Source organism: Anarhichas minor, unplaced genomic scaffold, assembly GCF_050575085.1.
Source record: "Anarhichas minor isolate MPS153535 unplaced genomic scaffold, ASM5057508v1 ptg000062l, whole genome shotgun sequence".
In the NCBI taxonomy this organism is placed as follows: Eukaryota; Metazoa; Chordata; class Actinopteri; order Perciformes; family Anarhichadidae; genus Anarhichas; species Anarhichas minor.
The window spans coordinates 7050494-7067117 of record NW_027466508.1 but is presented as its reverse complement, the minus strand read 5'-3'; the positions used below and the strand labels follow the sequence as shown (position 1 = coordinate 7067117).

Here is a 16624-nt window from a genome sequence, read left to right as displayed (position 1 = left end):
ATTTATGGAACATGCTGAAATACTGTTCTCCTTGGTTGCATTTTTAGCTCGCAGTTTATTCAGATGAAGATGAACTTTCACCTTCAGTTCAGATCCAGTAAGCTAAATGTCAGCTCTGCATTCAAAACGTACAACTGCAGAATATTTTAACCAAGCAGCTCATGATCATTTCTTAACCAACCAAGTAGGTTTGTTGACTAAACTTTCTAATGGCCATCTGGTTGTATAGAAGTCTCATGAGAAAATGATGCGGATTATGACTTGATTTATTACCTCAATAAACATCAGTTTATGGTCTCAATTGCTAGTTTAAAGTCTTCAATACAGAATGATGTTCATTTAGTAAAGTGTGGTCCCCATTAGAGTAAAATTGGACATAAAGCAGGTTGTGCTTTCACAACTCTAAAAAATAGTTGCGGATATCTTAAACCTCCTGACTAGTCCGTAATGTTGTGCATTGCGTTACTTATGTGCAGCTTCCCATTGGCCCAACAAAGCATTTGAACAGTTTATTCACTCCTCACACACTTCGCCAGAACCTCTTTTACTTTTTCTTCTTCCGTCTCATCCTCCACAATAAAAGCACCAGAAACGTACACAGGAACACCGCTTCATAGAGAGCTCTCAACTTAATAGCTTACAATGGCAACAGTGCTGACACGTGGCTAAACTTACCGGAGGGGTAACCGGAGGGTGGGCAATAGGAAATACTACGGCAAGCCTCCGCGAGGACACCGCAGGTCGGTGTGGCGTTGTTGGCTGTAACCATATGAGAGCAGTGCAGAGCTGCGGTCATTAGCTAGCCAGTAGGGCACGCTCACATTTACAAGCGTGCACTGAAATGTGTGTGGCCGACTCGGCTATGTAAACAAAGCAAGTAGTATCTCGGAGAACAACACACACTGAGCGACATGGGCTTCATTCTCTGCTCGGGTTTACTTGACTCCACTGTATCATTACAAAGAAAATATTGATTTACTGCCTGGATACCTACACGAGGCACAGAAACGATTTATGAAATGAGTCATGTGGTGGAAATGACTTGATGAATATTTGCAGAGGTGGGCTATTTTCAGGAGGAACAGCTGACTGTCTCTCCGTCCTGTGATGTGTCTGTGCTATAAATCCACCTGATGCCTCCGCCTCCTCGGTGCGCTCTCGTCTCCTCCTCCAGCTTCAGCAGCAGCAGCTCCTGCAGCGTCCGCATCTTCTCTGGAAACACTTTCACCGCCAATATTATCCTTCCTTTTGAACTCAAACCTCCTCTCAGCCGTCATTTGGAGGACACGTATAGAGCGAAACATTGTGGTCGCAGCTTCGATGCGAGTATTTTTTTTTTTTTTTTTGTGCATCACATGGATTACGCGTCCCATTCATGATTTCCGGATCGTGTGGATACAAGCGGCAGGTAGGAACAAAAAAACAAACAAACACTGTGATGATTTACTTGCGCCGGATGCGTAAAATGATCACGTCGTTGGAATATGATGCGCAATGAGCAACCTTTCCCGTTTTGATTTGTCCTCATGGCTGCGTTATTGCATCATGCGTTGTGAGGTTTTTATTTCGAAGCATAATGTTGCACATTTGTTGATCATCGGTCAATTGGGACCGATGATCAATGGGTCACATGGGTCAGAGGTGACCCAACGTAAGACACTTTTCCAGAACATTCTCTCTGAAGTGAACCCTGCTGCTGTGATGTGAGACTGGATAAAGTGTTTCTAGGAATTTAGGAAACTTTTAATAAACGAATGAGTGAAACCCAGTTCTCCCATTTAGACAACCACTGAGTGATGATGACATATTACTTTTTAGGTCTCATGGCAGCAGTCGCATGCCACCAGCCAGATGTGACCCAGCTTTGGAAAAACTGATTGATGTGACCCCCAGGACCTCCTTGTTGGACATCATGGGATGCGGCACCTCCGTTGCTACGGAGACACAAGGGAAAATATTGGAGACCGGTAAGGATGCTTTGCAGGTGTAGCTGCCATTAGGGTTCAGGGCTGACACATATTTTCCTTCCCCGTCAGCGGGAACATTTGACACTCGTGTGTGTTGCCCGGGGAGAGGTGTGAAGAAACCACTTTGGCATCACATTAGAGCAGGCATGTTGGTACACCTGGCCTGTGGACAGACCAGCTGAGCACAAATATTCCATACCTGTCGGATACTAATTGGGGTGCAAGCTTAGAAATAACTTCGATGAGGCTTTTATGATAATTGATGGAAGGGGATGAAGTGTAACTTATGTGTTTGTGTCCTTACAGACTTTCAGTGGCTTTTGTTTTTAGATTCTATCACATTTAAAGCCTACATGCAGTCTGACATACACACAGTAGAAATCCTCAGTCCAGATGGAAAACAAACAAAATAGTCGATTTATCGAATGTCAGAAAACTGTTTTGATAGTTGATTTATCATTTCAGTCAATTTCCCTTTTTAGCAAAAATGGGCCAAAAATCTTGCCAATGTTTGTAGTATTCGATGATGAAAATAGTCTTTAGTTGCTGTGCTTTTTGTGCGTTGTTGGCTCGTTGATCCCGTCTGTGAAGCATTATGTAACATTATTTCATTTGTGCTCTTTAAACAGTGTATTATTAGCAGTCGTCATGGCAGTAGTGTTATGGTTCAGTTTTACGCATCTCAATGTCACATCATGCAGAATGAATCTGATGGTAATTAATTTTTGCTGTAGTAAATTTTTCCTCAGACTTGTTGCACACACACGCACACACGCACGCACGCACACACACCAGATGTTTGACAGATGGTGCTTTTCTTTCTTCACAATCTGCTTTCTCTCTTTAATGAGTGCTGTTTCTCTTGAAAGCTCGTTTAATTTGCGTAGCTTTTCCAGTCCCACTGTAGCTCATGACCTCCCCTGTGTCTTGTTATCGCTCTCACTGTGTGTGTGTGTGTGTGTGTGTGTGGGGGTGTGTTTTGTCTTGTGCATGATTTTAGTCAATTACCAGTTTCTTTTGCTGAATTGTATTTTTTTCTTCTCACAGATGACACAGTTAAGAGCCCCAGCCCGGCTCTAAGTAAGACCCTGCTCATCTCTAAAGATCAGTCTGTGACATACGTGACGCGTACATGTGTGTGTGTGTGTGTGTGTGTGTTTGTGTGTGTGTGTGTGTGTGTGTTTGTGTGTGCATATCTGTGAGCATTTTTACATTTACCTCATGATGTTTGTCACTTTGTACGGTAATTAAAATGCTGTGCTCCATAACAATACAAAATAAGAGTCTCACTTGTCATATTCATGTCCTGTATGTATCTGTCTCCAGATGTTTAAACACGTTTCCCCTCTAAATGAAATGTAACAGTTGGTGTTTTTGTCGTAGCTATGAAGGCAGCTGTTTTGATCCAGCGATGGTACCGGCGCTACATGGCCCGTCTGGAGATGAGGCGCAGGTACACCTGGAACATCTTTCAGTCCATTGAATATGCTGGGGAACAGGACCAGCTACAGGTGACGCTCAGAAAAGGCACTCCCTCCTGCTTAAAAGCTCAAGTACACATGTAAGCTCATATTCAGAAGCTCCAGAAAGCTTAAACATGTTTGTTTTTCTTTCTTCAGCTTTCCAGTTTCTTCAGTTTCATGCTCGACAACTTCACTCAGCTGAATGGAAATGGACCAGGTCAGGAGGCAAAACACTCTTTTAACCGCAGAATATTTCGATGAGATAGTATTATTTGTATCGAAATGTCTGACTTCATCCTTGTTTTTTGGTAATATTGGAGATAAAGTTGATTTGATTTTGTAGTAAAACAACATTTTCTAACAGGGTTCATTTGGATATGAAGGCATATACGTTATTATTTTGCACTGTGCATACAAAGCGTTCAGGGCTGCCTGTGTCTCAGATATACTGAAGCTTATATGTGAGTTTGTGCTGGTTCACCTTTTTATTCATGTATTGTTTTTATAGCTTTAAACATTTGTTTTAGGTTCATTTGATGCTGTTGTGCTATTATGTGAGATTGAATCATCAAAGACGGATGGGTCCAGCTAATGCTTTCGGTAAATACAAATAGTGAGAGATGAAATTTGAATATTACAGTATTAGTTTTGTTAGTCACGCCTCTGTATTTTGGTCTACATTAGAGAACCCATTGCGTATACCCTGTTGCTAAGCAACTACTGTGAACGTGGAGGCCAATGTGTTGGTGTGTTGCACTGACACCGCTGTGGCTTAAGTATGTATTGACCATCTCATCCATCTAAAAGGCCCGATGATCCGTTGACAAGTTCATCCTCATGTCATCCCTTATTACCCAACATCTACTCTCCATCCTCCACGTGGGTTTTACGTTGAGTCGACATAAGTGATGCAAAGAGGCCAGACTCTTGTTCTCTGTAGTTGTTATGTACTGCATCCATGTTTGTGTCTGTGTGTGGCAGAATAGAGGACATTTAAAGACTCAAAGGGGGAAATAGACAAAAGAGAAATAGGCCTGGAGGTAGATGCCTGCTCATGCCTTGTTTGTTTGCATACATTAGAGGTTTATTAGCATATTGGAGTGGTCTTTTAATACAGCAGTGAGGTCACACAGAGTGGATGTGGTGTTGTGTCATGCTGTTTAGTACAGGGAACTCCACATTATTATCTCTATAAAGATTTTACTTCATCCGTTAATTGAGAGACACACTCCGATTGCTGTTCAGCAGTGGTGGTGGGGGAAGTACTCTGATCTTTTACTCCTGCATTCAAAATTTGATTGAACAATTTTTGATTGAACAATTCATAAAAATGTATTTGTGAATTCTTTACTGTATCATTAATCTAAATCCGCAGAGTAACTGAAGTTATCAAATAAATGTAATTGAGTAAAAAGTAAAGATTTCCTTCTGAAATGTTGAGTAGTTTCAAAGTTTTTTAATGGCAACATTGGATGGAATCTGTTTTTGGTTAAACCAGCAAACTGTCTATTGCCTATTTTTTATTATTCAGCATTTTCTACAATTATCCAACCTTTAGAGCAGAAAGGATGCTGTACTCCATTCTTGCATTGTGTGTTTGTGGTCCTCTATCTTTGATTTCAGTCAAGTTCCAAAGACATCAGTGAGAATGAGCTCAGTACAGTACGTTCACAGCTGCTCCCTCTGTGTCCTCCAGACTTGATCTCCCAGCTGCTGGACCCGGTGGTGGACCCCTGGTTAGACAGAGAGATCTGTTACAACTTGATCCCCGTTCCAGAGTCGTACACGGGACCCCGCCTCTCATTTCCTCTCTCCGTCTCTGATACGAACGCTCTCCTCAGTGCATTTAAGGAGCAACAGGTACAGTAATTAGGGTCTTTCTCTCTCTCTTGCTTTGGATAGATGTTTTGGCTCTTTTAGGGACCTCATTGCTCTTCTTCCTTGCAGACCCTACATGCCAGATATGTTCTGCAGCTGCTGTACGAGACCAAAAAGCTCCTCAAACAGATGCCCAACATCATCCACTTGTCGACATCCTACACCAATGAGATCACTATATGTGGTGGGTGACGGCGACCTCAGTTTCTTGTTAATTCAAGAATCAAAGTTATTTGTCAAAATGTTTCAGTCTCGTCGTTTGGATTCTGTGATGAATTTGAAACGCGGCACAGTGGGCTGCTGAATACATGAATAACCTGCTTACCAGTTAAGTGATTGCTGATGTCTGTCAATGTGTTGTAAATACATTTGACTGTATCTTAATGGCAGCGATCCAAGAATGGAGGTCTTGTTTATTTGCACACTGATCAGGCACTTGACTCCTCTTTCTCGGCTGCCTCCTCCTGCAGATTCGCATCTCATTAAACTGAAGAATACTTGTGACTGAAACAGAAAACACACACCGGTCGGCGGTTGAGGTGTTTTAACTCCATTGAGGAATATTTCGGACATCCTCTGCAAATCAGGGATCAGATAAACCAGAAATAAGATTCACATTTCTGCATTGCTGTGATTTTCCTTTTTGGTACAGGTGATCTGCACGGGCGGCTTGATGACTTACTTCTCATATTTTATAAGGTACAGTACAACACATTTCTTTAGGATCACTCACTACCTATTTTACAGGAAAACATTTCGTTCAGATTCATCTGATTTTATATAGATACAGATTTAAACAAGCAAACGTGCGCGACAGTTGAAGCCACATCAGACATAGCCGAAAGCATGCACTCAAGATCTGATTTTAATTTTGTTGATTTCCCGACTCGCTTCTGTTCAGAATGGCCTTCCCTCTGCGGAGACACCATATGTGTTCAACGGGGACTTTGTGGACCGCGGGAAAAAGTCGATCGAAGTGGTCAGCCTCCTCTTTGCCTACCTGCTGCTTTACCCCGACTACATGCACCTGAACCGAGGAAACCATGAAGACCACATAATGAACCTCAGGTTGGTTAGACGAGAAATTAACAAAAACATTCATCTGTTCAAACACAAGGGTAGTAAAATTAGGATATGTTTTTACGTTGTTGTTTCAGATATGGGTTTACAAAGGAAGTCATGCAGAAATACAAGGTGCAGTAACGTCCAGCCACATGGCTTTATTCTGCCTTTATTATGTATATGTACAGAGCTCAGTTCACACTCTGCAGATTTTAGCATTGGATTAATGAAATGGCGCAGTGGCCAACGGTTGTTTGATTAATTCCTTTGTCACTGCGTGCAGACTCATGGCCGTGAGATCCTCCAGCTGTTTCAGGACGTTTTCAGCCTTCTGCCCGTCGCGACGGTCATCGACGGAAAGATCCTGATCGTTCACGGTGGGATATCAGACCAGACCGACCTGGACTTCCTCAGCTCCATAGAAAGACACAAGGTCAGTGGAAACAAGAACGCAACCTGCACTCTCTTATCTGCAAAAATCAGCGTTGGGCACTAGAGTTCAGAACAACATTTAAATAAAATGTTGATGATTATCTGGCAGACAAGGTTCATGCTGAATACCTGAGGTGTTTCAAGCAGCATTCAGTGATGTACATCACATACCTTGTTCATGTGATTTCCTTTATTCTTTTAAATGATTGGCCGACAGAAATGATAATTCATCCGTCACACAAATGAAAAATAATCATCTATTTCTTCATTAACAGTCTAGTTGGATCGTAAATATGTATGCACATGTTCTCATATAGTTATGAAAAGTAATTCTGGGAAATAAACCAAATTACTCGAGAAGTAGAGGAAATGGATGCAACAAAATGTACAATCATTTGTGTATCTCTATGTTGGCTTCTTACCTTCTCAAGGTACTTGCTAAGATTAGTATTGTACTCAGAATGTGTATGAACACATCTGTTAAGTCCAGTCAGTTTTTGATCGGTTTGATCTTCAATTTGGAATACCTTTGTCCTCGCTTTATTTCTGTCTTCCCTTCTCTCCTCTTCCAGGTGAAATCTGCCCTGAGGTTTCCCAGACGCAGTTTGGAGCAGCTGGACATCGGTCATTCCTGCAAAAGAATGAGATCGACGGCCGGCTCTCGTCCCAGCAGCCACAGCAAAAACCAACCGAGGTCTGACAGCAGCCCACAGCCGCTTACAGGTGTTTTTTAAAGTGTACAATAAGACTTCTTGCTTAAAGTGACAGACCCTCTCTTCTGTCCCTTACAGCGCAGCCTCCACTTCTTCCTCCTCCTCCTCATCGTGCTCGTCCTCCTCTTCGTTCTGCTCCCCTCGAACTCCATCGTGCCTCTCGGCCCGTCCATGCCCGTCTTCTCCCAGCATGCCTTACACTATAAATGTCCTCCAAGTGCCTTACCTGGACTCTCTGTCCTCCGTTCCCCCTCCTCCACCTCCACAGCACGATCGGGAATGGAGACAGGTCAGAGTGGATCCAGCGCCCCGTATTGTTCTGTGCCTCGTCCAGCACTTTGATCTGCGTTTCCTCTCTCCTGCAGGTTGTGGATATATTGTGGAGTGACCCTAAACCACAAGAAGGCTGCAGTCCGAACACATTCAGAGGAGGAGGCTGCTACTTCGGCCCAGACGTCACCCGCAGACTGCTGCTCCGGCACGGACTCCAGCTGCTAATCAGATCCCATGAGTGCAAACAGGAGGGATACGAGTTCTGTCACGGCGGACAGGTAGACGGGAGGGACGCAGGACGTTAATTCAGATTGTCCAAATAATTGTTTGAGTCTGTAAGGAATGTTTGCGCATGTTTGTCCCACAGGTGATCACCATTTTCTCAGCGTCAAACTATTACGAGGAGGGCAGCAACCGTGGCGCGTACATCAAAGTGGGCCGAGAACTGGTTCCCCGCTTCTACCAGTACCAAGTCAGCCGCACAACACGCAAACTCACCCTGACACAGAGGTACAACAGGTGTCAGCCGTGTTTCTGCTTGTTTAAAAATGAATACCAGCTCTTTACCAGCTGGTTCCAGCGTCCTCCACTGTGAGGATTTTCTACATGTGTCTGTTTTCATCTTTGGGTTTTGGACTGCTGAGCGGTCAAAACAAGCATTTTTTAATTCAAGCATTTACGTAAGAAAGCTCAGCATTGTGTGTGCTTGCGTGTGCGTCTGCAGAGTGAGAGTTGCTGAAGGCTCCGCCCTCAAGGCCCTGAAGGAGAAGCTGTTCACCCATCGCTCTGAGCTGCTGTCGAGCCTCCAGCAGTACGACCAGAACAACACCGGTGCGCTCTTCTCACTCCGTTTGCCTTGCTTATATTTAACTAGGTTGACATGTATAGCTGTTAGATGCAAGCGTATCTTTTTGTGTGTGTGTTTTTTCAGGTTGTGTGTCAGTCAGTGAATGGGCTCAGGCGTTTGAGTCTGTACTGAGACTGGATCTGCCCTGGAGGACCCTTCGCCCGCACTTAGCCCGCCTGGCACCAGATGGCAGTGTGGATTATCAGTCCTGCTTTGAGGACATGGAGCCAGGGATTCCTCTAGCTCAGGTAAGAGAGGCGAGGGGTCATCCTCATCAGAGCAACCAAGTACATTTACTCAAATACTCTAATTAAAGGGTATTTTGAGATCCTCATATTTCATTTTTTACCATTGTGGTGATTTTTTTCAAGCTAGATTTAATCGACTTACTCTGTTGTATCCCGACTCTCCACCTTGTTGATATACTTCTTACATCTTAAACACAGTTCTGAATTCCTAATGCAGGTCTCTCACTTGTAAAGTGAAATCTTTCCCGAGTGGTACTGGTACTTTTAGGATCATAGTAGGTTACTTGTTCTTCCACTGCTGCTATTAAACTCAGCTAAAGGTTATCTACAGTTCTCTTTCTCTCTTGTCTAATTTTAGGTGACTCCAAACATGGCTGAAACTCTGTTCAGATACAGGACAGACATTGAGATAATATTCAACATTATAGACAAAGACCATTCAGGTAAAAAAAAAAGTGTGTCAGTAATTCAAAAAGTATTTCTACCACTTCCGCACATGAGTGTACTGAATGTGTGTTGTCATGTTCAGGTCTGATCTCCATCGAGGAGTTCCGGCACACCTGGCGTCTTTTCAGCGCCCACCTGGGCGTCGACATCGACAACAGAGCCATCGACGACCTGGCCCGAAGCATCGACTTCAACAAGGACGGCAGCATAGACTTCACTGAGTTCCTGGAGGCCTTCAGAGTGGTACACAAACTGGACAACAAGGAACAACTCAACGGGAAGACGGCTGGAGGGAAGTGTTCGTGAAGGGAAGAATCTGAATGCTAAAGTGTGGAAAAGTGCGGAAAAGTTTAAATGATTTAGTATTAAGTTAGCTGCGATTTCACTAGCAGTGATGTGGTTTAAAATGATGGTGCATTTTCGCTATTCGGTGGATCTAGGGAGGGCAATGTCGATTTGTACGTTACTTCCATCCACCACTTTGGTTGAAAACTAAAACTACTGGATGGGTTGTCATGAGACAATGATGCTCCCCAGAGTATACATCCTTAAGACTTTGGTGAGCCTCTCAACTTTCATCTAGCACCACCAGCAGGCAAAAGATTTCAAATATCTTTGCATCAGTTTTGGTGCAGACATTCATGGTTCCCAGATGATAAATCATAATGACTTTGGTGGTTCACTGTTTTTTCATCTAGTGCCACAAACAGGTCGACATTTTTGAGCGTGTCGCGGAAAATGGCTCGACAAGTGTCGATGGATCGTCATGAAATCTGGCAGAAACATTATAGTGTACAACAGATGCAGCAGGAGTACCAGCGCCGATGCCACGCACTGTAGCATTACACGTATTGACGACTGAAGGCTTGAGAAAACAGAGACACACTGCAGCTAATGTTAGAGTTTCAGATAGTGTGTTTTCAGCTGTTTACCAAAAAGGAATAAAATGGCTTTTTGTTAAACTAACTGTTGAATTTTGTGTATGTTTTAAGACTGTGTGTGTGTGTGTGTGTGTGTGTGTGTGTGTGTGTGTGTGTGTGTGTGTGTGTGTGTGTGTGTGTGTGTGTGTGTGTGTGTGTGTGTGTGTGTTCGTGTTCGTTCTCTACTTCACTCTGGCATACCGCCCACTATAATTACCTAAATGTTGAGAGCAGTAAAACAGGCCCAGGCATCCTCTCAGCCTGAGTAAATGATGGGTTCAGATTTTACTGAACACACACACACACACACCGGTTCCAAGAGACAAAAGTGAAGGGTGAGAGACAAATGCGGGGGTGTGGGAACTAATCCTTTTTTTAAGTGAATTTGAACATTTTAGTGCTAGCGTTCTTGGATCTTGCCCTCTTTTCTTGTCAAACTGCTGATGTCTGAGTGTTTGTAAGTACTCACCATAAAGCAGCATCTCCCCTGATACCTCCTTATCCATCTGTCAGTGTGTTGCACCCTCTTACCCCTCCTTCCTCCCATATGCCCATCCCATAGTAATCCCACACCACATCTCCCCTCCCCTCTCCTCAATCTTCAGCTCCTCATATACTTCCCACTTTCACTCTCCAAGTGCTTCTCTTTATCCTCCCATCCCAAGTGCGAGATCGGATGGGGCTCCTGGCGGCACTGGTCGCTCTGCTCTGCATCTATGCTCCTCCAGGTACTTTCTTCAAGTTGATTTTCATACTTGTGCTGTTGTTGAGAGTGAGCAAGTGTTTTCCGACAACCGCTGGCATTCACTGTGAAACTGTCCTGCAGCGAGCGGAGCTGAGGGATGCAGCGGTTTTAGACACCTGGAGAACGGGCAGACGTTTTTCCGTTACGGTGGACTGCTGGTGATCTTCCGCTGTCGCCCTGGCTACAAGCTCCATGGATACAAGACCAACAGCTGCGTGTCCGGACACTGGTCCCGGGACACCCCAGTCTGTGTTGGTGAGGAGCTTCATTCATGAGCATGTACTGTAAACCTTTTTATTTTACTATGTGCATTTAGAGGATAAGTGTTAACTCATTTGCCTCAACTTTTTGTCTCAAGCTTTCTTTTTTGCTTCTATTGCAGTGCAGGGTAGAGATTTGAGAGGAGATGAGAATTATGATATTGTCCTGCTCTTTCAGGCTCCGGCTGCTCCAACCCGGGGCCGCTCAGTCACGGGACAAGCAGCATGAATGGGGACAGCTCCTGGGCAGAGTTCAGCTGCAATAGTGGCTTTCAACTGCATGGGCCGTCAATGTTATACTGTAAGGGCCCCACCTGGAATAGCACGAAGCCTATATGCAAAGGTGAGCATAAAAAACTCTCCGCTATTAAAGCAACATTTTGACATTTTGGAAAATGCGCTTATTTGGGATGTATGTGTTATGAAATAGTTTGTTACAGTCCATATGCAGTTTGCATGTAAAAAAAGATTGATTATTATAACACACAGTATACGCAGTGTGTTTCTAGAGTTTATGATGGAGCTTGTTTGTGAATTATTCACACTCCCGGTGATCATTCATGCTGCACTTTGACTAGACAGGTTAATATTTTTGTTCCTTTGCTGAAAATCTTTATATAATTTTTCTGAAATGAGGGCAGCTTGAGTCTAGGGCAGCGACTAACCACCAGGTTGTGAATTGCAGAATCATTTCTCAATAAATCAGTTCATTGTTTTTGTCGTATAAAATGTAAAAAAAAAATTGAAAATTGCCAACAATTTGCTAAAATCGGAGGAGGCGATATTCAGGCAATTCTTACATTTGAGAAGCTGGAACTGGGTAGTATTTTGCATCTATGCTCGAAAATTACTTCAATAATTCAGTTATTATCAAAATAGTTGCAGATTTTGTTTTCTGTAGATAAATTAAACGACCAATAGTTTCAGTTCTTGACTCACATCCAGTTTCAGTCTGTGTTTCAATCAAGCTGCTTCATGTCGGTTACATGTTTCAAAGAAAAATGCCTGTGAAGATCATCTCAGTCTGAAAGATGATTCTGAACGTTACAAGTGAGTTACAGCCTCTGCTGTACCGATTCAAACTGGGTCGTCTGCAGTCCTTCACCTCTCTCTGATGATGTTCCACCAATGTTCTCATGCTCAAATTAATTTCTGTAATTGTAACTCCCTGTATTGATGCATCCACACTGTTTGTCTCCAGAGTTGACACCTTGTTCAGTTAACCACGGAGGCTGCTACCAGCTGTGCTCTCACTCCGAACATTACAACCAGAGTACCAACCAGACCCAGACCAGAACTCAGTGCCACTGCAGAGCTGGATTCACTCTGCTGGATGATGGGCGAACTTGTCGAGGTGAACATATTAATGTTTTTTCTTTTTCTTGTAACATTCCTGCTGAATCCTCTGTGAACGCCCCGGGGCTCTTCCTAATAAGAACACAACGTACACTGAGGCGTGTTACAGCACAACAGGGAACCTCCTCGTGTTTTATGTTGTTTTTGATGTTTCATGGCGCACAGACAAGTATACGAGTGAGCTGTGAAATTTATGGCAGCACGGTGACCTTGTAGCACTTATAGGGCTGACATTTACTTTATATATCGTCTCAGGTATACGCGTGGCTGCTCACAGACAACCTGTCATTTGTGAGGGCCACCAGCTGAGGGTGTTGATAATATTTTTTCAACAGTGTTATTATCAGTGGGCACTATAAGACAGATAGACCTGTCCAGATGTCTTGGTTTGACTAATTATAGTTTAGTTTCAGCCGGAAAATTCCTGTGCAATGAAATAAGGCTCGTGATCATTCCTGTCTGACAGTTCAAGGTCCTTATTTCAAAAGATGACCTTTTCTCCACATGGGCCTCAATATATAGACATGTTGAACCATTAACAGAAAAGCAGTGGTGGAGACTAACTAAGCACATGCAGTCAAATGCTGTACTTGAGTATTTCACTTGGGAGAAAGTAAGGGGAAACGGTGCTTTCCTAGATGGCAGGAAAACAAGAACGAGAGCTGATATACAAGCTTGCGGAGTCCTTTCTGCACATCCTTGTTTCCTGTCTCTGCAGAACAGAAAGTCAGAAAACATCTGCGTTATGGTTTGCTCATTATAGGTCCAAACAGCAAAACATGGCGACACATCAATGAGGTTTCGGAGGCGGGGGAGATGACCAGCTTTCATCTGCTGCTCTGTTCTTTCATGTGTGTGTGTGTGTGTGTGTGTGTGTGTGTGTGTGTGTGTGTGTGTGTGTGTGTGTGTGTGTGTGTGTGTGTGTGTGTGTGTGTTTTGTCAGGTCGCCTCTAAGCAAGAGTGTTTGCTTTATTAGGTCTGTGTTCATTAAAAACCAGTGCACGATATGTGTTCTTTATCCATGTAATCATTTTTGTCTGCATGTGTGTAGATTTAGACGAGTGTGTGGAGGGGCAGCACCCGTGTCAGCAGAGGTGCGTCAACACATTTGGTTCCTTTAAGTGCAGCTGTGATGCCGGTTATCAGCCAGCTCATGACCAGACCTCCTGCACAGGTGTGTGTGTGTGTGTGTGTATTTATTTGCGTCTGTTCATGGTGTTGACATCTATGAAAAAAGTGTTTCTCCATCGCTCTCCATCTTCCCAGATGTGGATGAGTGCCTGCTGCCTGCAGCTGAAACAGGCTGTGTGTTTGGCTGTGTCAACACTCCCGGGAGGTTCCACTGCAAGTGTCCTGCTGGCTACAGCCTTCAGACCGGAGACAGCCACTGCCAAGGTCAGGGGACACTCGCTAAACATTACTGTGGGAAACCATGCCTTGCTCTTCATGCTAGTAGCTCTATGGATGGCAATGTCGGCCGGTCCACCACTTTGATCCAGACTAAAATGTCTCATCCGCCACATGGATTCCCAGATGGTGAATGCTAATGGTGTGATGCCCTGACTTTTAATTCTTGACCTGATGATGGCACTAGATTCAATTTAGTTTCTTACCAAATACCTGTGAAACCAACCATACTCCCTTCATTCTCAGTTAGTAAATATTATGACCATATTTAGTAATGCTGCACTAAACTAAAAATGTGCTATCATTTGCCAATTAGCATGTAACATACCTGTTTTATACAAGCATGTTAGCATTGTAATGCTAGTAAAAGCACTGCTGTGTCCTGTCCAACCTCAGCAGGCAGCCGGCTGACATGGGAGGGCCATCAGCTTGATTAAGTTCACATGGGCCTCTCCATGTGCTCAGTCTCCTATACTACAGCCAACATCCACCCTGCATCACCTCTTAGTTTTGCACCCTCAACACCTCCACAGCATCTACACACTCCATTGTTCGTTGGAGGTAACCTATAGTTAAATTAAAATTATGTTTGGACTCATTTTTTGTCACACTTCCCTGAGCCAGTTTGAGACACAGAGCTTTTAGCATGGCTGTAGACTCAGTCTTGTTTTATAGTCTCCATGGCACATAACTTACATTTTAAACTCCAGTTACCGACCTAAAACATGTAAATCGTTGTATCCCAAAAACCTTAATGTATTGACTTGAGGCTTCGGGTTAGGTAAACTCTTACGAGGGCATGGAAGATGTCCCAGGGGCAGATGTAACAATTCAGGTTTATTTTATTAGACTTACTATTAAGACATTTTACTTACCTGTCAGAAAAGTGGTCAGCACTTGAATGGCGCAAAATCTACTTCAAAGGAAAGTTACTAAAAAAGCAGCACCAACCATTGCCAACACAAAATAAAGTGTGTTTTCTGTCAGTGCAACTTCGTCCCTTATCCCTTTTAGTTTTGACAATAAAATAAAATGGAAAAGATTGGTTGTCACCTTCTCCTAAAAGTATTTTTCTTATCCAGATATCGATGAGTGTGCTGTAAATCAGGGGCTCGGGACATGTGCGGAGCTGTGCCATAACTCACCAGGATCCTACCGATGCTCCTGCTCGTACGGTTACGTCTTAGCCGGAAACGGGCACAGCTGCATCGCAGAGTGTCCACCTGGGTACAGGAAGCAACCCACAGCAACAACACCTGAGAATGCAACTGCACAAGCTCTTCGGGAGGAGTGTGTAGGTGGGAGATAACGACATAAAAGATGAGAATGTCTCTACATTTCTCCAAAGAAATCATCTATATATCTCTGCGTGTCCACACAGATATAAATGAGTGCCAGGAGGAAACGTGTGAGTGGCAGTGCGTCAACCTCCCAGGCTCTCACCGCTGCATCTGCCCCAAAGGATACACACTGCACAGAGATGGCCGACGCTGCAAAGGTCAGTGGGGTCATGCACGCACTCGTAATGAGTGAAATTTGTATAAAATGAGAAAGTTTATGTGTGAATATGTTCACTACACATGCTCCCCTTTGTTTCTCTCGCTCTCCTCCAGACATCAATGAGTGCAGCCGGAGGAATGGAGGGTGTTCCCACCTGTGTGTGAACCAAAAAGGTGGCCATAAATGTGCCTGCCCAGCCTCCCATCGGCTCTCCCCCTACAGCTGGAAGAAATGTTTACCAAGGACAACAGCGGGCTCTGCTGGCTGAGGTGTGTGACGTGTGCAAAGACACAAGAAATGACACAAAAAAAGCAAGTATCACAAGTGTGCATCATCATCAGACTGTGGTCTCCACAACCCAAAGAACCATTGGACCTATGCAACTGGCTAACGACACATAACAAGAACTTGAATGGTTACATAATAAACATATGAGCTATCTGTCAAACTTGTTCGATGGATTTTGGCTATTTCATTCTTATAACAGTATTTTCCCGATTGATTCAGGAATAGATTCCTTAATAATTGACCCATTTGAATTGTATTTCAAATTGTTGTGTTGCGTATATATATTGTGAATGAATAAACAAATAAGTGTATTAATCACCGTTTTTAGTCATGACATAATTGGTGTGAATGCTTGAATCCTTTTTTGATTCTTAACTCCCATTCTACATTTTTCAATGTAGAAAATGAATTCACACATCACAATGTTCAGCTCAGCTAGTTACATGCCTGCTATTACGTATCCATTCTAACTTCCAAATGTTTCAAATATGTCATACATTCTGCATATTATGAAACTTTAAATTCCCATTCAAACTTTTCAAAATATTTAACCTTCTTTGGTGCATCGTAAAATTGTCCTTTAAAATCTTCTGAAAAAAACCAACTTAAAACTGCTTCCCACAATTTGAACTCTTCAAACATAATTTCATGTGAAAACGTAGGAAAATGTGTTTATTCATACAATGTTGCTGTGGAAGCAGACAGACTTATACACTTGGCCACAAGAGCCTGAAAGTGACAGGAACTTCAATCAATTCTCAGACATTATTGGTATTTCTCAGCTTTTAAAACTAGCAATAGTACTTAACTTTAAATGG

At 43.3% G+C, this 16624-nt stretch overlaps 1 protein-coding gene across 1 annotated transcript; it reads left to right on the top strand.

Annotated features, from left to right (window-relative positions):
• The first annotated feature begins 958 nt into the window (after nt 1–958).
• ppef1 (protein phosphatase, EF-hand calcium binding domain 1) lies at nt 959–15786 on the top strand. Its single transcript, XM_076077610.1, has 27 exons — nt 959–1967; nt 3015–3047; nt 3351–3478; nt 3587–3647; nt 5127–5290; nt 5378–5492; nt 5961–6007; nt 6210–6376; nt 6466–6502; nt 6654–6803; nt 7375–7525; nt 7599–7804; nt 7881–8066; nt 8156–8307; nt 8513–8619; nt 8720–8883; nt 9242–9326; nt 9413–9628; nt 10916–10978; nt 11077–11250; nt 11434–11598; nt 12457–12609; nt 13663–13785; nt 13878–14006; nt 15101–15316; nt 15400–15516; nt 15632–15786. The coding sequence occupies exons 1-27, from the start codon at nt 1838–1840 to the stop codon at nt 15784–15786; spliced, it is 3594 nt and encodes a 1197-aa protein (XP_075933725.1). The 5' UTR covers nt 959–1837.
• Nucleotides 15787–16624: the final 838 nt, after the last annotated feature.